The 22,022-nt window shown below is 39.1% G+C and overlaps 1 protein-coding gene across 1 annotated transcript in view; it reads right to left on the bottom strand.

Moving 5' to 3' along the window:
• Positions 1-395: 395 nt before the first annotated feature.
• RBMS3 (RNA binding motif single stranded interacting protein 3) overlaps positions 396-22,022 on the bottom strand; it is a gene marked incomplete at its 3' end in the record, with an annotated part of 434,832 nt that continues 413,205 nt past the window's right edge. Inside the window, exons 12-13 of the mRNA XM_082289239.1 lie at positions 3,078-3,158; positions 396-527 (exon numbers count right to left, since the gene is read on the bottom strand). Coding sequence (XP_082145365.1) covers positions 396-527; positions 3,078-3,158 — 213 coding nt within the window. The remainder of the gene's footprint in view (positions 528-3,077; positions 3,159-22,022) is intronic.

The raw sequence follows: 22,022 nt of genomic DNA, 5'->3' as shown, positions 1-22,022 counted from the left end.
TTTTACTGCTTCATTAACTACAGTTTCAGAAAGAAATCTTTACATGTGCCAATGTGTCCTGTGCCAGTATTTTCACCACTGCAAAATTTAAGCCCTTTTTAACCTCTGGTGCCAGATGCAGCTTTAGCCCAGCATGATGATTGTTAACGCAGTTGTTGAGATCCTTCTGAGTCCAGAAAAGCAGCAGACAGTTAGAGAGCATATCATTGTGGGCAGGAGCTCAAGGACATTTTGCCAAGTTGAGGCCATCAGCCAAAACCTTTTTACACTGCGATATATCTAGAATTCATCTGAACTTAACAAAGCTATTCTGAATTTAAATTGCTGAAAGAGGGAGTCAAATTTGGCCTGCTATTATCAAGAAGCAAACTTCTGACTCCAAAGCCTATGCCGACTTACTTAGACTGTTGGTAAGAATATGCAGGCGCATGTTCACTGGATGTTTCCACTGTCATCTGTTGCTGTTGACCACTGGCTTCCTGTGATGAAGATGCTACTGTCTGTGGAGAAGTATCAGCAACAACACCCTAGGGAATCAAATGAGAACATGAAAAACTTACTGATTTTGCTCATGGCAGTGAATCACGTAAAGGAGCTCAGCACCAGCTCACCATTCACGCATTTCTCTAGAGATCAAGAGAGTTTGAGGTAGCAGAACCACATGCTAACACAACAAACTCCATCAGTTTTAGAAAGCTAATTTGGCAACAAGAAGCTTTCTCAGCCTACCAGTAGTAGTTTGCTCTCACAGGCTGCAGTGAAAAACACCTTCCCCTTTGAGGGCAGTTCCTGCCCGTTCAAAGCTAGAGGTAAATCTTCTGATTTTGGTGGATTCTGGGTTTTACTTCTTGGCTTTTTCACGACATACGTATGGCTCTTCTAATTTTTGCTGACCTACTCCAACTTTACAGTGAGTTCACATTTATTTTGTTTGATTTAAAATGCAATAAAGGCAGGATCTAGGCTCACTGCTCTCCACTTTACTACACATCCGACAGAATTTTAGTCACCTTAGAAAAATGCTGCCCGCTTCTACGCACTGTTTCTATGCGTGTTCCTTTCAAAAATAAATTTGCTTTACACTAAAGACTTTAATCTGTTAAGTCAAAGCTCCAATGAAGTTTTATTTATATGTTTGCAAAAAGTAGATAAGTAAACACACAAAAGATTATATTCATTAATTTAACATTATGCACAATTTCTTATCCTATTTAGACAGTCTGAATATTACTTGGTTTAAGTTTTCGGTATGCTTTCAAAGCAAGCCACATTTTCTTTCCTCTACTCTCATGCTTGGTATGTTGGTCACATGAATAGCAAGCCTCTTCAGGGAACATGCTTTATTACTCTATTGCACACAACAGAGCCAGAAGAGGGAGCACAAAGCACTTGATTTGTTTTTATTTGAGTCCCATGTAAACAACAGGTAGCTTATTTTAAAGCATCTGTTAAAATATCAGTTTCATTTTTCAGAAATTCTTCGTATCTATTGCTTAGCAGACTGCCAGCATTATCTTTTTCTGTCTACTTCCTTGTCTTTATCCTTCTGCTTTTGTTCATCTCATCTTGAGATTGTAAGCTCTCTGGGGCAGAGACTGTATGTTTTTGGTCTCTGCTTGTGGAGCATCCAGCATGGTAGGGTCCTGGTTCATGATGCTACATGAATACAGATAAACATTAACAATAATCATCATCACAGGATAAGAGAAAAACAGGCTATAGATTCAGATAATGTTTTGATTATTATAGTAGATAATTATGACATCAAGTTACTTTAGAAGGCATGAATATACTAGCGAGTGATGGGGAGAAGGGCTCAACAAGTAATTTAAATTAACCTTAATTCTCATTTGGACAGGTCAGCATGGTGTGCAGCCAATGCCGTTGTATGAACCAGTATCTATCCCAACCAGTCTCTGTCCCACCATCTCCTTTTAATTCAGATTTTTATCTACCTGATTTTGACTTAAGAATGGCAATTGAAAAGAGGCACCCACAGTACATTTCCAAACAAATGAAGTTTAGGGCAAAAATTATACCGAGGCAAAAAGGACTGAAACACAACCAGCTCAGTATGACATAACAGTAGTAGCCTTTCCTGTGGGACCTTATCTGGCAATAATTGCAAAGAACTAGGAGAAAACAGGATAAGCCCACTTGACTGCTGGTGAAGCCATGCCAGCAGTAGCACTAACTCACATCCTCAAAGCACAGAGTAGTAATAGCACAAAATCCAAAGTCCACACAGATGAAGACAGAAGTACAGAGACCCTGGCACTCCTTGCCTTACCCCAGAGCAGGGCAGAAGTTGTTAATACAAGAGGGTAGTGCCAAAGAGAAACACACAGGGAAGAGGATGCCAAGGCTCCCTCCTCTCGCTGTGCTCAGTTGCCCTTATGAAGCTTCACAGAAGTGGAGGCCAAGCTGACGCTCTCCCAGCAGCTTGTGGTCTACAGGGTTGAGTAAATACTTACTCATTAGACTGTCATCAGCATGACTCAGCCCCAAGGAGGGAGGGAGCGAATCCTTCCTCAAGGATGAAAAGCACTCAGTCAGTGCAGCATCCTCCACGTCTGTATATACAAGAGGAAGGTTTCCATTGCTCAATCACTTTTTCTGGTGGCTAAATGTTTCAGCAATTACCTATGCTTGCTAAGGACCGCATCAAACCCTCTTGCAATCTTCTCTTCTTGAAATCTCTTTTGGTTTCGTGGTCTGCCTGCTGGGTTTGTTTTCCTGTCTCTTCCCATCTCCCTCCCAAGTACATGGGGAAAAAATAGTCATAATCACTGATGTTTTATTCCATGACCTGCTGTACAACAAAACAAATGCAAAACAAGAGCCCTTGCAAATAATTAAAAAAAAATAAAAGAGGGGTTAGAAAAAAGAAGGAAAAGGAAAGAAAGAAAACAAAAAGAGAAAGAAATGTGCAGTCCTAATTAAAAAAGCTGGAAGCTTCCAGCCACCACTCCATAAAGAACCTTTAGGCCCCTTTCAAACAACAGGTGCAAGAAGGCATAATAGATAAGAGTTCTGCTCCCCCTTCACTCTACTTTCATGAATGGAGATAAACTTACTTCAATAGGGACAGCTGTTGGAGGCACAGGAGTGTACTGGGGAATGTAGGTCCCTTGCATAGGTGCAGCAGCAGTCATGTACTAGAACAAATCAAAAGCAAATGAACAGAAGAAAACCACAATTAAGATGCATGAAACCATGTTAGAAGCATGACACTATTTCAATTTCCCATTCAGAGTTTTTTAGTTAGTGTATAGCATATTATTTCTTTTAATTAGGAACTTTAGGTAATGGTACAACTTACCCAGCTATAAAGGTAATATCTGAATATAGGCAATAGTAAACATCTCTCTGATAGAAGCAGATTGTTCTAAAATTGAGAGACTCCTATTTGTACTTACAAAAATCTCAGTGGAGTCATGAGAGCAGCATATATATATACACACACATATATATGTAGTGGTTACAGATACAAAGCAGTCTAAACAATCTTGTGGAGTCTCATTGACCTTATCTAATGACACCTACAAAATAGGAAGCATAAAATTTGAGAGGTTTATTCCAATCTATATTTAACCCCATCAACAACAGCAGCTGAGTTTACAGGGACACAAAGCTGCAGAGAGGTGCAATCCAAGACAGGAGAAATAATGGAAGAGGAAGATCCATCTGGAGTTTCTCCTTTTGTACACAGATACCTTAGCTAAATTCTGATGTCTTATTCTTACTATCCAGGGATCTTTCCTATGCATTTTGAAGCTTGGGCAAATTACTATTATAGTATCAATTTGTATTAGCTTCTCTGAAATACTGTCTCTCCCAAGTACTACAAGACAATCTTTTCTAAAATTCACGTGTGCATGTGAGTTTTGTCATTGTTATGGCACTGACCTCTTTATATACAGCACTTCTCAAAAAGCTCTTGAACTGAATGCAACAGTCATTGTTCAAATTTTCAAATAAAATATCAATATTAAGTCCTTAGATCTATATGTACTTTTCTTTCTACAATCCAGTCCTAACTACATGTCTTCACTGACAAGAATCTTAGAATGTGCCTGATCCCCCATCTGACTGTATGACACTTCCACTACATGTTATCTTCAAAGACACACCAAAGATCTGAATCAGCCCACAATGTATTTGATGAATTTTAAAATGAGTTAAATATATCTCTGCTTCCTGGCAGAGCTAGGAAGTGCTTGCAAGATTTTATTCCGCTGTTTACAGTAAAATTTACATTTAAAGCACTCTCCCACCTCAATTCTAAACTAACTGGATGGTTTGATATGCCTGTCACAAACATGCATTATGAAATTGCAAAGTGGGGTGCAGACTGCAGTAATGCTGGAGAAACGCCTAAGGGAATGACAACAGCATATGTAAGAATCTCACAGCTAAATTCTGAAGTATTCTTTCACGTAGAAGAAAATAAAAAGCATTTAAGTAAATTGTTTTCTATTAAAAAAAATAAGTGAGGATCATATGTGATATAGAATGCCTACTTGCAATATGAGCAGCATATGGTGTTGGGAACCATCACAATATTTTTACCCAAATTCACAGTATTTTGCTTAACTTGAGCAAAGAGACAGGAGTGCCCCCAGTGTCTGTGTGCCTGTATCAGGCCATGTTTTTCTGCAGCTCTTTTTCCTTGTTCTTCAGGAAGAGAATTGAATTCAATAGTGTTTTTTATGAAGGCTAACCCACCAAAAGCATTAGGCCAACTCTCCCTATTGTCCTCAGTACAGCTGGGCTGTTCTCCTGCCTCACAGATTAAGAGCTAATGAGAATGTTACAGCAGGGTGTTCCAGAGCCGCTTCTGCTCCATTCATTCTGCCTTGTAATGCTGCCTTCACATGTTGGGAAGACATCTGTTGTGTAGCATTGTTCTAAATGTGTCAATATTTAACATTTACCTGAAGCACGCTTTCTTAGACTTCTGCAACGACCTGCAAAGGTGCTAAACATCTAAGCAGTCTAGCATCACTTGTACAAATATATATAGAGTTTATCTGAAAGTGTTAATTTAAATAATAAAGTGGTCTCATTCAACTTGAACATCTTCTGATTTCTTCCTTAAACCTGGCAGAAGATCAACACTCAGACTCTTATACAGTTGTCTGCCATTCCCTTACCTTACACACAAACCCAGGCGACTTAATACATAAATATCAAATTATTCAATTGCCTTTTAATTCATACCACTCCATTTTTGCAAAATCCTTTGGCATTGTGTTCTGTAGCACAACAATGGAAACTGGGAATTAATTGATGTCTTCGCTGACTAAAAGCGCTGCTCTCAGTATTTGTGCAGTTTCTTACTCTATTATTTTTTATCTCTTGAGGCAGATCCTGATCTTACTTTCCAGACTACTTCATGTTGCTTCTTTCACAGCCAGACAATCTCTAGGGAAAACTGTACTGTTGACTTGAATGTCACTGGTGGCCCTGGCCAAAGCCTGCTTGCCCTGGTCTTTTCAGACACTCACACCTCCCCACACTCTCCTGGTTTAGTTTTTTTTGCAGGAGTTTTAACTGAGTTCAGCCAAACAGCAATGATTTAAAGCACTGGAGACCAAAGCTACCCAGTTACTTGCCAGACTCCCTGGAGAACTGTAGGAGAGTGACTTCTCCCCTGAATATAACATTCTGCTTGTCTAAATGTCTTCTCTAGTGGTGGTTCAATTTTTTTGATAAATCCTTTTGGGTTCTACAATTAAAAAGACGAATGTTGTGAGCCAAATTAGTCCCACCAATGGCACAAATGAAGTCATAGTACTTGTGGCAAAGAATTTGATCCTAGGAGAATTTAGCCAAGGCTCAGTGGTACAGACTACTGGTGCTTAACTGGTCCAGTTGGTCCTGGACCACACAGCAGCAGTGGTCTGTATCACAGGTACACATATTTTGCCCTCCAGTGAAATGTCCAAACATATTTAATGTCTTCCTCTTTATGAATGTAAAGAGACCCTCGCCATTTCAGGCAGGAGTTATTCGGTCTACAATTAAACATGTTACTGGGGCTTGGAACTGATTCTCCATCTCCAGGGTCTCACTAAAGGTTTCATTGAGGCTTCTGTAAAAATCTTTACCAACCTATAAAGGACAACTCCAGCTTAGTTCTCAGAGACACATAATTGGTGTCTAGTATCTGAAGTCCCCTCACATGCAGCACAGGGAGTCCCAGCTGAGACCACATGAATTCGGGAGTGTCTGCCCTGCTGGATCAGTTTCTACCATGGGAAGCCAAGTGCTGAGAAGCTGTTTTAGCTTAGTTTGTTTACTAATAGTGTAATGAAAATGGAGACAGATTAATTTTTATTATAATTGACACTAGCTCAAGCAAGTTCACATGTATTTCTTTCCTTTGCGAACTACATAACTCTAATTCTCTGATCTCACAGGATAATAAAGATTACATTGTCCTAAGGCACAATGTCAGTGTTGATACTTACATCAACGGGTTTGGATAATGCAATAGTTGAATTCCTTGTCATGAATATTCACAGTTGGTTGTTTAGCAAAAAGCTTCCTGAACACTGCTGCTCAGTAGCTTCCATATCCAGCACACATTGAGCCCTCTGGAATCTGTGTCTCTCCCTGGGTATCCCAGACACTTCACCTAGCTAGTCTACTAAAAAATGTGCTCTGGATGTGTTAAAGTGAGTAGAGCCCATGCTAGGAGGTGGAAAAGAACTCCAGAAATTATTCTGAGATTTAAAGAAAAGTTAAATATTTTAAATCCACTCAGTTTAAGACCACCCTGGATGAAAATTCTCGTCTAAGGACATACCTGAGCTGAGGGACTCTGTTGTAATGCAGCTCGATTTGGATCACAGCTGCTGTAAATGTACATACTTTACATATGGCTTCCCATCTACCTCAAGATACTCATGTAACCTGGAAGTAGGCAGACGGCAAACAAGACATCTATGTCCGAAGACGATCACTGGGATTTATTTTCTCCATGAACCACACTCATTACTTTTTTTTATCCACACATATGTGAGAAACAGAGACAGCATGACTCACATGCTCAGCTCAGCAGCACCCAGCTAAATCCGCTAAATATTAGTATTATGAACACTGAAATGAGAGAATCTGAAAAATCCAAATGCATCCTTTCCTTGCCATGTGTTTCCATCAGGATGAAAGATTCTTGAGCTGTGATGTGATCGGTCATTCAACAAGGTATGTGCAAGGCAGAAGAGAGCACCGTTCATTCTTCCACAACTGTACAGGCTTTGTTGGTCTAAAAGTAGGAGCTGCTTATTTCTGACAGTAAAATGAATAGTGACTCTACAGGCACAGATGATGGATCTGGAGGTTATAAAGGAGCTTTTTTTGGCACTCTGATCCTTGAAAAGCTGGTAATTTCTGCTGCAGAAAACTACTACATTGCTGGTGGCAACATGCTCTTAATTTGCTTGTAAGCTATTGTTTTCTTCATACAGTACAGAGAATGCATGTTCTCAGCACTGAAGATGTGCAGTACTATAATATAATTCATGCTTTATTATGCCCGACTGCTTAATTCAGACAGCACTTATCAGGTACCAATTTAGTCTATATGCTACATTAAGAATTCTACTCACACCTTTTCCAATGGGGTTTTTGTTTCTTACCATTTTGAAACTACTTAAATGTGTGAAAAAATATATAGCTAGAAAATGAGAGTGTTAATGTACACGTCTGCTCTCCTTTCAGATACTACTCTCTGTGACTACAAACAGTTAAATGCAAGGAGGTAACAAATGAGGAAGTGGGTTGAGGGGACAAAATGAGATCCCTCAAGAATAATTAGAGAGCAACATTGCTTCTTAGAGATCTGCAAACAGCGGGGTGTCCCAGCCTGGCTCCAGCAAGAACGGTGTTAAGCCTGCAGCAAACACTAAACCCATAAAGGTGACAGGCATTGGGAAATAAAAAACAGGAGGAAGGCAGCTGCCTGTACCTGGCAGAGTGAGGGAGAATGTTGCAGTAGGATAATATGGTTTACCCGTCAAAGGTGGAGCTGAGTCACCTACAGGGAAATTATAGGAGCTTTTACATTGAGACTATGGCACAGGTCATGTCCATTTATTCATCTGCCCTTATCAGCCCCTAGCCTGCCTTTCTCAGGCCCAGGTTAAGGCAGAGTCAGGCAACTGAGGTTGACAGCTGAGGTACATAGCAAACACCAGTCATTAGTTACTGAATTTCAGCTGAGACAGTGCCTGAAAGAGTGCCTCTTGCAAGACCAAACTATTCCATTTACATCACCAGAAGAGTTTGGCTGCACACTCTGTTTAAGTTCTGAAGGCCATCATTAACAGAACATATAAGAAACCACCCTAAAGTTCAGTTCTGTTTATAGGCCTAGCTGCCTATAAAATAACACAGCTGTGATTAGATGGAGGCTGCTGCAGTTACATTAACTCCCTTGGTCACTATGAGTACTGTGGGATTTTAGAGAGTGACAACAGTTGATAATCTGATCAATGCTGAATAAGTTTCCTGGTATAAAGAAAACAGAAAAGAATTTACAAAATGAGATAGTAACAGATAGGTTGCAGTAAATCTGGAAGCCTCAAACAACACTCAAAATCAGTAGACTTACTAAGGACAAATGGCAATGAGCAAGGAAAAAATGTTAAAGAAGCCTTTTATAAATTCTACGTGCAAATGCTTTTTTCTGGTGTTTTGCTTTGGTTTTATATCAATGTATATCTGTTGCAAGAATCAGAGATCTCTTTCCTTATATCATCAGTTTCCATGTTCCTGGGAAGGCACAGAGCCTTTTCAGTAAAGGTGAGAGCCAAAATGCAGAAGCCTTTAAGCATTTACACCACCACAGCCTGCTGAAGGGAGATTAAATGGGAAGTCTTACATGAGCAAATGCTAAACCATGTATCTTAAATAAGCAAGGATTCCAGAATCTGGTCTTCAATGACTATTTGTGGTTTCATATCACCGCATGAACTATAGTACAGTGATAATGACTTAGCTTTTCAGGATTCCCAGAATTAATGCCAGGGTTTGTTTCTGCTCTTTTTTTAATCTTTTAAACAATCTGAGAAGTCTAGACACTGCATCACTCACAGAATTATGTGAAAACGTTTGCATTGCTGGAAAACTGAAGGAAATGAGTCTGTTGGCTGAATTTATTTTTATCTTTCTTTTTTTTTTCTTTTTTTTTTTTTCACCCCGTGAAGGAAACCTGCCCTTCCACTTTCAAATCTCTTTCCCTGCAAAGAATAAAAATTGCATCTCTCTTTGACCATTGCTCGTGGTTATAACTGTAATGAAATACAGAATAAAACTGCTGGTTTTTTCTCTCTGGTTCCACCTTCTCATTTGAAAATACCCTGCTCTCCAACAGAAAAGAACATTGTCTTGCTGTGTCCTCTTATCCCATAGTCTGGCATGGAGACATGGGAACTCAGGAAGAGAAAAGGACCATCTAGTTCATCAGCGCCAGTGGCAGTTCAGTGAAATACAATATCCAGCTGCCACAGTTTTCACTTTAAACTTAAAATATCTTTTGCTACCCAGAAGCATTCTCATTTTCCAGCTCAATCCTGTACTTATTCAATGCCTGTTATTAATTTCACTTTCTCCCAATTAAAGAATGGGAGAATAAATGATACAAAGTTTTTGCATATATTACAATAATTTTGCTAATAATTATCAGTCAGGCCTAAAATATAATAATATAATTCCATTTTACCACACAATTACCATAGCCCTATCAAGAACAGCTCTGTCATTCAACAGAATCCCATCGCTGGGCCACTGCACTCATTGTTCAGGCAGAGAATAGAAATCTTTACCGGATTTAACATTCCTTCCCTGCTGCTCAGTAATACAAATGTATTTAGGAATGCTGGCTATCAATTCCCTTTCAACCTTCCTAATGAGATGTTACCTAATTCTCTGAGCAAGTTAAATGAAGGTAGAGAGAATAATAACTTCAAGAACTATATTTGCAAACTAATCTCCTTTTCTCTTCAGAAGTTCTAAACATCCTGCACAAATCCCTATCTTTGGAAATCAGATAATACAAAGGTATAGAAGGAAAAGTGCAGATGAGCTAACCACACAACCCTCCCCCTAACAGGTCTTTTCTTCTTTCTGAAATTCAGTCCTGCTACTAAAGCAGAGTGATCAGGACTAATCAGATAAAGACTATTTAGAGTAAACAAATATGAGAACTATCAGACCCCCACATACAGCTGTGCACCACGCTCTCAACAGCATACACTTTGTAAAAACTGTAGTAAATGCAAGCACTATAAACAGACAAATAAAAAACTGGCTCATTCACTTTAACCACTTTTTAGTCTAAAGGCTGGCACTACAAATTAACTCAGTAAAAGTCTCAAACCACTTCCAGATATCTCATCAATGTGTGAAAAGGGAAAAAATGGAGGAAAACACATCAGGATGTGAAAATAAGTTCCCATTCTGATTGCATCTTTCATTAATTGGTAACTTCCTTTAGGAACTTGACCTGAGGGTGCCAGTGATCCTTGCAGTCCATGTGAGTGTACCAAGGCCCATGACATTTTCACTCTTCCTTGTGACAAAGCTTCCATTGTAGGTGGGGACCCATGGAGGCTGTACAGAAATGTAAACTGATTCTTCATGTATGAGTCCACATATGAATAGCCCCAAGATGTGAAAACTGCTTTTTTGCATAATTCGAATAATGCCATGTGTCTGATGGATACATTTGCAAGAGAGGAAGACTTCTGTGCTTAAAACAAAGAACAAGACTCTAGCAATTTGTTGTACTTTCTTAATTCTTCAGTTCTTACCCATTTCTCTACAAAAGAGGCTTTTTTTTTTTTTTCTAATACCCTCTGTGTACCTGTTCTATGAATGCACATTATGAGCTCTCTGGGGCAAGTTTTTGAGCACGGGTTAGTGCATGATTTATCACAGTCCTGTCTGCAGCACCCTAAAAAAAACCAGCATATAGTGACTGTATCATAACATAAGAGTATACTGCATCAGTCTTGGTCAACCAGGGTGGGTAATCACTGAGATTCTGTCACATTTATATTCTTTCAGATCCTGTATACTGAAGAATAAATGGGTGATGCAGTAGAATTATAACTGGCTCCCGATATTAAAAAAAATCCCTATGCACCACCTTAGTTGGAAATTCTTAGAAATTTCCATCTACCTGCAATCCTTTCAATTAGTCCCTGATGAATGGCGGCTAGTAAGATGAAGGAAGGCTGATCTGTACATTTTAATATTTTCAACGTAAGTAAAAAAAAAAAAAAAAGTGTCAGTGAATCTCTCAACATATGAGCATACTGAGCTATTATTAATAACATATCCATTTATATGAACAAATAATGGAGGGAAACGTCTTCTAGATGCTATTAAATCTCCATGAATTTGAAGAGTCTAAAGAGAAGCAGACTGCTGTGTGTAAATGTCCATACTGCATGGATGAAGTTTTTAAAACAAAAGGAGAACTGCTTAGACTTTTAAATAACAGTTGCTTATCAATCATCACATGCACTTTCCATTGCTCTTTCAGATCAGGGATAAAAATGGACAACTCATGGGCCAGCTGTCCAAGAATGAAGCAGATGAAAGCCAGGACAATTAGCTGGAAGCTAAACCAAACTAAAAGGAACAGTAAAAACAGACAAAAGGCCCCCTGAATATTGGTATTTCCAATTTTCCTAGAAACAGGAAGAATTTCAACACCTCCTGCATGAAAAGGCAGTCATGCCGGACAGATGAAAGGTAGTAAGAGAATAGAATTATACCACCAGTGTACACCTTGGATGTTGTTAAGAGCAGCTGAAGCATGATATTGCTCAGTCCTTTACCTCTAAAAGATCCCTAGAATCCAAAATATTTGGCTAAGTATAATGAAAGATATCACTGTGGGAAGGGAGGAGAGAGCAAGGCAGGGCAGGGCAGGGACCATTTCAGTACTTCATAAAAAAGACTGCTGTTCACCAGTACCCTGCATCCAGAGATGGAGGAGAACTTGCCAGTTCAGTGAGCCTGAAACACCTTGGAGACATCCCCTTTTGGAGCTTACCCTGGAAGTGAACAGTGGCATTAGGGATGCCTTGAAAGCTGGCCTTCCTGAATTGATGGTGAACACGCAACTCCAGGCTTAGGCAGAGGGAAACATATTCCCTCTGGGAAATGCTGGGCCCTTATCCCTAAGGATACTAGGAAAATCATCCTGCTATTGGGCATGTGTGGACAAATGTCCTGCAAATCATTCACTCAGGCCTTCCAGGCAGCTCAACCCAGAGCTGGTGTGGTTGAGGAGGGAGTTTGCAAGCCTCAAGAGCCCTGCTTCATATGGGTCCTCACATGAAGCTCTGGGATGTCCTTGCCTCATCCTACACACCTGGAAACCGGCAGTCCCTCTTCAGTCTTCAAGCCAGTGCCCTGCTTTTTTTCCAGGACAATCCCATCAAGTTGCGTCCCCAAAGCAACATTCCTGGGGTTTTCTGACTTGGCTGCCAGACTAATCTGGCCATCAGTAAGCAGACCTGTAAGCCGACCCATTAGAAGGTCTGGAAGCCTGCCCAAAGCATCGGACATGGTGAGGCTGCTCTGGAACATGAAATCCTGGGAGTGTTTTGCAGCTGCTGCCTGAAAGCTGACAGAAACCAAGATGGCCATTTAAGCCAGTTGGCAGCTGCCAAGATCTTGCAGACTGTATTTTGTATTGGGAACACCATGAGGCATTGTTTCTGAAAATTAAATTTTGTTTGGAATTTCTGGCTCAAGAGAGAATCTTTCTGGTTTGTTCTGAGTTTTTAAAAGATGAATCAGAATGAAAACCCAAATTTCATAAGATTAATTTCCCACAAACTGGAAACCATGAATGTTGTTCAGCCAACTCTTCTTCTATCTGCAACTTCAGAAAAAGGATCAGCCATATTCGTGTTTGGATAGGGTGGGGATAACAGAGAATACTAACCCTTAAAGGCTGGTGTCAACTACAGTACATTTAAAGTAAAGTGTTTTAAAGTGATGCAGTACAAAATATTGCTTCTCATTAGCATAAAATTGTTGCGTCAAAATCTTTAAGTATATATACATGACCATTAGCTTTGCTTACATGGCAGGGCTGTGGAAGGTGGTAATAGCAAGCATTTCTGGGGAAGACTTCCTTTTCCCACTTTCCATAAACTCTTGAAATTCTTATGGGAGAAGGATCGCCTTAAAATTAAAGTCAATGCCCTACTGATAGAGTGTGACTAAGAATATTACAGTTTGGCTATAAGTATGTTAATTATCAACTGTGGGAGGATCTCTGAGACACATCAGATCATATCGGCAATAGGGCTGCAAAAGCAAAGGAGAAATCTTGACTTTTAGCAGAGTAGTCTGAACTATACTGCTATGTCATCAGCTTATCTACCATGCAATGATCTGCTAACAATGTTGAACTCCTAAACTTACTGCATGATAAAAATTACACAAGATCTCTCCTAATTTGTCACTGTTTCATCCAAATGATGAGGGGAAGAGGTAAGAAAGAAGGAAAAATACCAAAAATTAAAAAAAAAAACAGCAGAAGGACAAAACAGAAAAGGAAAGAAGGACAAAAAAATCCCAATACCTCAAAAAATAGTCATCCCTCCTTGCCTTAAGCTCTCCTGTCCTGTCATCTAATCAATAATTTGCCTCCTACAGAGAGAAGTCCCTTTAGAATGCCTCCCATTTTTGACTACTGCAGGTCTTTCACACTATTTCACTGTACTATTTTCTTAACCTAGTACTGGGACACTGTTTTTTTGGAAAAGTGTGATCAACACAGCTGATGAACCGTAAGTGAAGTAGCCAAGAACACAAACCTGATGCTTCAGCTTTGACTCTCACTTTGTACAGGTGAGCAACTTAACACAGAGGAAACCTGAGGCTTGTTTGGGGAGAAAAAAAAAGTGCAAGTGCTCCTTTTTCATAAGACACAGAGCTTTATGGGTGTGCTTAGTACTTATTTTACCAGGAATAACACAACCATTGCTTGAAGGGGCCAGCAAAACAGATGTGTCTTAGTGCTGGCAGAATAGCAGCATTCCAAGGCTGTTCTTTGTGCTCTTTCAGTGATAGTTTTCCAAAGGAGACAGAATCCCTTCCTATGCATTCAAATTGTGCAATTATCATTTGGTATGGATTTGTGCTTTAACACCTTCTTACAGTTTGGGAAAATATAAGCACTGAAAGTTTTCAGTGCTGGTGTATGAATTTAAATAATTTTTAGGGCTAATAAAGACCAGGCCAAGTAAAAAGCAATTCTCATCATTGGAGAAAAACACCTGTTAATCAGTCTTGTCCTCGCTCTCAGTGTACTGATTGTAAATAGTTTTAGACAGGGCTAAAAAAAGCGGAGCAGCAGTCTCAGTTTGACAGACGAGTATGCTGCAATGGTTGCTCTTGATATATTTTTTCAGCTTAGCACATTCTGTGAAAAATTAGAAGCAAAGCAAAATAACAAAATCTTCCCAACTTCCTCCTCTCTCTCTAATTCTGATAGAGATTATGAGGAGAATAATCCAGGAAGGGAATCAACATTGGGGAAGACTAATACATGTTCAAACACCCATATTTCCTCCTTATGAATGCCCTTTATATGACAGAAATGTCCAAAAAGCACTTAAGGAGCAACAGCAAAATGCCTGACAGACAGGCATGATAAGTAATGGCTCAAAATGTTTGCAAGCCAGACAGAAGGGGTGACTTTTTCTCCCTTTTTTTTTTTCCCCTGAAAATCCCTTAAGGTAAACTCACTCCATGTCTGCTGGCATGCAGCCACTTTCCTATAAATTCATATTACAATGCTGTATTTCTAATGGATTGGGTATGGTGCTTTTCCATTTTGCTAATGAGAAAAGCTAAAGGCCATTACTTGTTCTGATTAAGATCCCAAGGGAAGAAATGTGATGTGTATATTACCAGGCCATACGTAAAGGAAGTATTTGGCATTTCTAATCAATCAGATGAAGGGTAGATAGAAAAAGTCTTATCCTGTGACTGCAGAGGAAGAAGATATAGGGAGAAAAGAAACCATAGAAATTGTCTTTAAAAGGTGACTTACGGGAATCAGTTATAATGATATTTGTATGATCAATGACTAGGGCTACTATCTGGGAAGGATGTAATTACCAAAATGAAAACTTTCAAATGGGAAGCCTGATCAAGGGCAGAGGTACTGTCATATTTCTCAGAGGACTGTCAGCTCTCATCCAGGCAATGTATTATCGTGTCACTCAGCAGCACTACGAGGCTGTGCTTCCCTGGGGTGGGAGCAGACCTAGGAAGTGTGGGGTTGAGAAACTTTGCATCCAGCTCAGAAGAGTGGGTAAGTCTGGTCCCAAAGGCAAATTCAAGATAAAGAAAGATAAGGATGGGCAAAGGGAAAAGAGAAAAGAGAAAATTCCCAGTCATGACTGGCTTTAAGAAAGGTTTTGCAGCAGTGCACATTTGAAAACCATTTCAAGTGAGAGAAAGGAAATGCTGTAGACCAGTGAGCTACTTGTTGTAAAGGAGAGGAAACAAAAAAAATGTACTGGGAGATGCATTACTCAATTTACAGGATAGTCTGGAATATTCTCTAAGATATTTCGATATGCAATTCCTACATCTTTAATCCTGATGGTCTAGAACTTCTTCAGATTTATACCTGAATGAAATACAAAGTCTAGAGACAATTTTTCATCTCTTTTCCAGTGGCTGCATAGTAACAGTTTGAAAATGGTACAAGATAGATACTCCAAATGGCAAATAAAATGGATAGAGCATGGAGATGGGTGTTCTAAGAGAGAACAAGATCCTTTGATTGTGTCACACTGCATAGTCAGCTCTGTAGACATACTTTAAGTAATACATTAATTTCACAGAATATTATAAATCACTCATGAACATTAAAACTGACAAAAAAATCTACCACACTATATCCTCTCAAATGGAATTGCTGATTAATGAAACATTACTGTCAATGACAGCAAAACAGTAACAACTGATAAGGTCGGCAGGAGAGACAGTCTCCTGCACTCTCCCAAATCTGTGTTAGGGCATCTAGCTTTCCTCTATAGGACACCAGTGATTCTTTGTAGATACTTGGGAATGCTTCAGATACATCCACTTGGGAATAGGAAGAAAGGCTGTAACACCTTCCCCCATGTGCTTTAAAAGAACATCTTCAACCCTTCCCTTCATCATGAGATCAGGAGGCAAAACTACGAGATATGTTTCTCTTAAATGTTACTGGGGAGCAGGCATCGATGCAACATACAGTGCTGGAAAAAAATAGGAACCACAGCTGAGAAAGCCCATCCACAGCCATCAAACTGAATGTAAATCATCTTCAGCTTTCCTTAAAGACATATATTTAAAATATTCCACACAGGCCCTAACAGGAGTTCTCAGTGAACTCTTCTGATCCCTCTGCTCCAGTCATGTGGAAAGGAACAAACGCTGCACAAATGCACCCCAACCTGTACAGGCAAGCAATCCTGGCCTCTTCTAAATGCCACAGCCTACTCAGGCAATTTTTCTTCTCATGAGGATCTTGCAGAGTATCTATTTCTAGGCTAGGTTGTCCATTCGGGTTCTTTGATGCACTTCAGGCTCTGGCACATGGACTGACTGGAAAGCTCAGACATCTTAATTTTGCACTGGTGCTCACTGATCAGCATAATGTTCCCTTTCTCCTTTCCTTTCATACACAGTATATATAAAAACCAAAAGATTAAGTGCTGTGCAAATATTTGCAGTGGACAAAGTCCTAACTGCACCACAGATTTCCTTGTCCAGAAATATGACAGAGATGACAAAGTGGCCATTCTTCTGTCAAATAAATTTAATTCAACACTTTAAAGCCACAGGACTTTGCATGATTTACCTTACAATGAAGGATCACTGCTGACATAGAAGTGTTATTACTGAACTCACAGGCCACACTAAATAGAAATAGAAATTAGCAGAATTAACACTTAGAAAGTATAAAGCTGGGTATTCCTGAAGCTGAATATGGGCATTTGCAGATGCCTGTTACTTAGTGGCTGATGTCAGGGACAACAAATTTAATCTTAGGATGGGAGGGTGTGTGTGGGGGATGGCTTGCCAGCCTGCCCAGCTGTAATATCCCCTAACAGCCTTGAAGGAATGGTAACTGTGAACTGAAACAGCATCTGTTTAACTGTCATCCTTGCTTCAGGACTGGAACTTTTTGCTTGTTGTGAAGATCATGAGAAACACTACATGGAGCATGAAGATGAAAACAGAGCAAGACTAAAAACATTAAGTACAACCACCAAGACACAGCTGTCCATACTGTTAGTGAACTCAGGGAAATATAAATGCCAAAAGATATTTGACATTCATGATATAATTTGGTATGGGAACTTAGAATACTGAGTTAACTTCAAAATTCTATTTTAAAATATTTTTCATTATTATTACTACAGAGGACAGATTATTACAGATGATTTAGCAAGAAGAAATTAAGTTTCACTGCTTGGCAGTAAAGCCAAATCTAACTAGAACTGGTAAAACCTTCTCTTTTCTTACTGAGAAGAATGGGCCAATTAGTTCAGCTGCCTTGACCAGAACAGCATATGGCAGTCAATCACACTTAGACTCTGGGCTTTGCCTTAAATGTACAGCTGAGCATCTCTGGGTTTGGAACAGGAGCTGCTGTCCATACTGTAAGAAAGACTACACTGTATAGAGGTCATTTACCTCGAAGGGAGTTGAAGACCTTGCATTAGTCTGATTATTTAAGTGATGCTATAAGGTTTAATTAACATTTTTAAAACACCTTGAGAATATAAAATGCAATATAGGTGCTGCTGTTGCTAGCTGTCAGTTGTTCTCTGCCTCAGGATGTCTCTGAAAAGACTGGAGCTCTGTTGTGTTTGGGAGGAACAGCAAATGCTATAGATTCCCTCCTGTATAATTTGTACCTTAGGGAAAGGAAAAAAAAAAAAAGAAAAAGAAAAAGAAAAAGAAGAAACGTTTGGCAGAAATCTGCAGGACATGTGCAGATGGAGTTAAAATACTTCCATAGAAACTCCACAGCTTCATAAACTGAACTAACTGAACTGCCAAAAAATAAGCACTTCAAACTATCAGTAAGTACTGGAATTTCTTAGTTTACAATAGGATCAGCTCCACCTGCAAGGATCCCTGTAGAACAATTTTAGACCAGAGACACTAATACTTTACACTTCTGTGCCAGAATTGTAATTGCAATCATATATATTAACATTTCTTGGAACACATGTCCAATAGTGTATGCAATAAAGTCAAAATCCTAATATTAAAAATAAGCTCAAGATGATGCCATGGTGCTTAAGCCATATTTTTCTGTTTTGAAACAAAAGAAAATATAACAGTGCTCATGACATTCGTATGAAAATTAATGGAAGAGAAAAGTGGATTTATAAGTCTTGAAATGTATTATTCTTTTCTTTGCCTTCTGTTGCAGATTAATTACTTCAAATTTTTCCATCAATCATTTTCTGATTTCCAATTCTGTTACATTCAGTTTTAAACAAAGGATAAACATTTCAGGAAGGTCAGTGATCTTCTGCTCTCAATATCTATCATCCAGATACAAATAAATTAAGGAAACCTCCTTCTTCAACCAATGGCCACACACTGACTGGAAATTTTTGCTACTATTTCCCTATGTCCCATAATACATCAAGAAAATCTGAAGTTGTTGCTACCTGCATTTTTTAGTTATGGATAAACTTTTTGTAATACAATAATCTTCTAGAATGTGTATAGGAAAATAATACCAATCAATCAAATTATGACCATTTTGTTGGAACAGCCATTTTTTCCCAGAAAACTAAAGATTCTAAGTCCATTGCCTTCACAGGAAATCAGTTCTACTAAAGCTAGTTAGGAGCATTTGCATGTTAAAAGAAAGGCAGCAAAATAGCTTTTGTTAAAAAACTATCTTTGAACACTAAAATTCTGAGCACCAATTTGAATTCTGTGGATAAACTAGGCAAGGTTATCTGTGGGAATACCATCATAGCCCAATTTTCACTTCCCCTTGTTACTGTATTTGTGTCACTCTGATTTTCACTGTCAGAAGTGGCAGTTGAAAAAAGAAAAATACAACAAATTTTTTAGTCAAGTGCAGGTGTTTTAGCTGGAAAGGGCTGGCAGCGGAGCAAAATTGTAGTAAACAGGAGGAAGGGAGTGGTCAGGTGCCCGAGTGGTTGAAAAAAAAAATCACTTAGGAAATCACAGCACCTTTGGTCCATACTGCAAACCCTGCACACTGCTGTGGTTCACAAGCCAGAAAACACAAACTGCACAAAGTTCTTGCATCAGTGAAATCAGTTTGTGTTATATAAATATTATACTGATTTAGGAGAAACCCCCAAGGGAAACACAGCAAAGGAAAACAGGGAGTTGAGGTGAGCAAACACACAAAAATTTGGACATTTAGATACTAAATTCTTAACAAAGTGTCTGTTGCTGTATTGCAATCACTAAAATAAAAAAGGCAAAATTAGAAGCATACATGTGTGTCTATCACATTCAAAAGCCATAAAATATCATGAAGGATAGAGCAGTCCTTCACAGGACCAGAAAAAGATGTGCCTCTGGGATATGAGTGCTCCCTGGACCCATCCCAATGAGGTGTGGCTTACCTCTGCCACACAGTAGAAATCTGCTGTGTTCAAGAGTTCATCACCTTGGTAGAAAAACAATTCAATTCAGAAAACTCCCAAATTCACTCAAAGCAGCTGCTCTCAAACCCCTTGCTACAGCTCAATGAAAATTGCTGACTGAGCTGTTTCATAGTAAATATTAGGTATAGCAGAACTCTCCTCCCGAACTGAGTCTTTTAGGAGCAAGAGGATTCTACAGCCTCGTAGCTCTGACACAGAATCACCCATAACTCACAGAATATAAAATACCATCAGAGGGCAAGAGGTTATTGCCATCAGCAGCTCCCTATAGAATTGTAAATCATTTGAACAAAGCTTATCCTTTTCTGAGAACTTCTGGCTGAAATCACTGTATATCCAGGATCCCAGTGTCTTACACAATGCAGGAAGATTGCACCTTTAGCTCCTTCCTTTAATCTTGCTTCACAAATGAGTGAACTCTGAACAGGCTGCTCTTTCCAGAAAAAACCAAGAAAGATACCTCAAAAGCACTGGTAATTTGTCTTACAGGAAGTTTAAACCTTTGGGGTACCAGTTTGCCAACCATCTGATAAATCATGTGGATTAACTGTGAAACACACTGTGAGCTGAAATTCAGTGGGATACCATATGGGAAAAGGCAGTGAAATTCAACGGAATATTATTTTTGCGAGCAGGTGCAGGTCCAGGCCTTTGTCCAACACACAGGTTATGTTATCTCTTCCACTGTGATTAAAATATGTAAAATACTGAACACCTTTTAGAATAAATTCACTTTCAACTCCATTGTATGTGTTTCCAGTAATGTGGCAACAGGTCACCTTCCAAAACACTGCAACGTCTGCAATCTAGTGTTTCTGTGAAGTCCCAGTGCCTCTGGAATTTAAAACTTTGCCTTATGAAAGAACATGGGAAACGTAATTCAAAGGTTGCTGCTCAGAGCAGGAACATTTTGCTTAACAAAATGTACCCATCCCAATGGAAAGGAAAAAAAAACCAAAGTGAGTGGTATACTCACACAACACATGTTGAAATGAGTCAACCTTACCTCTTGGGCCCAAATTTTTTTTAGTACGAGGATACTGTGAATGCTCAGTTGCAATATATGTTTACTCTTTGACTGTGTAAACCTCAGACATTGCAAATAAAATGTCATTTTGATGCACAGCTCTTTTCTGAGTCTTGGTACATCACGCTCAGTAAACATTTTCAAATTTTTCATAATATATTGAAGTCTCACTACTTAAATGAATATTACTTGTTCTGAACTGAAATAATGCTTCTTTGTGATGAAAAACAGAGGTTGGAGATGAAAAAAGGCTATTAGCCACTGCTCTGGATTTGTGTCAACATCTGAAAGTCCTTCCTGTGGATTTTAAGGTGTTCAGCCCAGTTGAGTTCTAGATGTCCCAAACAATGAACTTTCTATGCTTCATTTCTAACACTAGTCTAACTCTTAACATATTACCAATTTCTGCAACATATTAAAGTTATACTTTCCCTATTCTACTTTCATATCCTTATTGTTAGCACCACTAAAATTTCCATGAGTACCCTTCATGCACCTACGTTGTGTTGCAAACCACTGTTGTCTTTCACCTCCGTGGCCTTTTCTTTCAGCTAAAGTTTACATCTCTGTCTGAAGTTGATACAATTCAAGTGCTTCACATTAGACCGAAATGATATTGTGTGAAGGACTGCAACATTACTTATGATAAAACTAGTTAGTTTCCCATATAATTTATCATGTTGTTCTTTTCCACTGAGGATACAGCCTCCTCAAGCATTTCAAGACTTCTTGCTGTGTTTGTGCACACTTGTACATGTAGACAAATGACCACAGATCTGTCTCGCAGCTCTTGGGAAGAAGAGCTGTGGAAGCAGCACCTCTGGGAGCCACTTCCTGCTTTTCACATGGTCACAGTTTTGAAAAACACCCTTCACCTCTCTAAGATCCTCAAACTTGCCTTGCATTATGGAGACCCCACAGAGTTTGTCTTCAGTACTTATACTTGGATTTATTACTTCTCTGGAAAGCCATATTCATAATTTCTGTCAGAATTACCTGAGCCTTCTCTAAACACAGGCAGGACAATAAAAACAAGTTTTGCTCTAATAAGGCAAAGAGTTCTTGATTGAAAAATGGAAAACACATTTTCAAAAGAGAAACACATCAAAAAAATACAGATGACAGACCTGACATTTAGAGTACTTCTGTTTTCCACCTTTTATTGAGTTTGTCAGTTGTAGGTGTGGCAGGATGTTTCAAACCTGGAATTATGTTCAGGGGGTTTTTAAACTTATTATTTGTTCCTCTCTTCTACTTCCCTCTCTGCTAAATAGAGTCTT

This window comes from Coloeus monedula (genome assembly GCF_965178545.1).
Source record: "Coloeus monedula genome assembly, chromosome: 1".
Classification (NCBI taxonomy): domain Eukaryota; kingdom Metazoa; phylum Chordata; class Aves; order Passeriformes; family Corvidae; genus Coloeus; species Coloeus monedula.
This window is presented reverse-complemented; position numbering and strand designations above follow the sequence as displayed.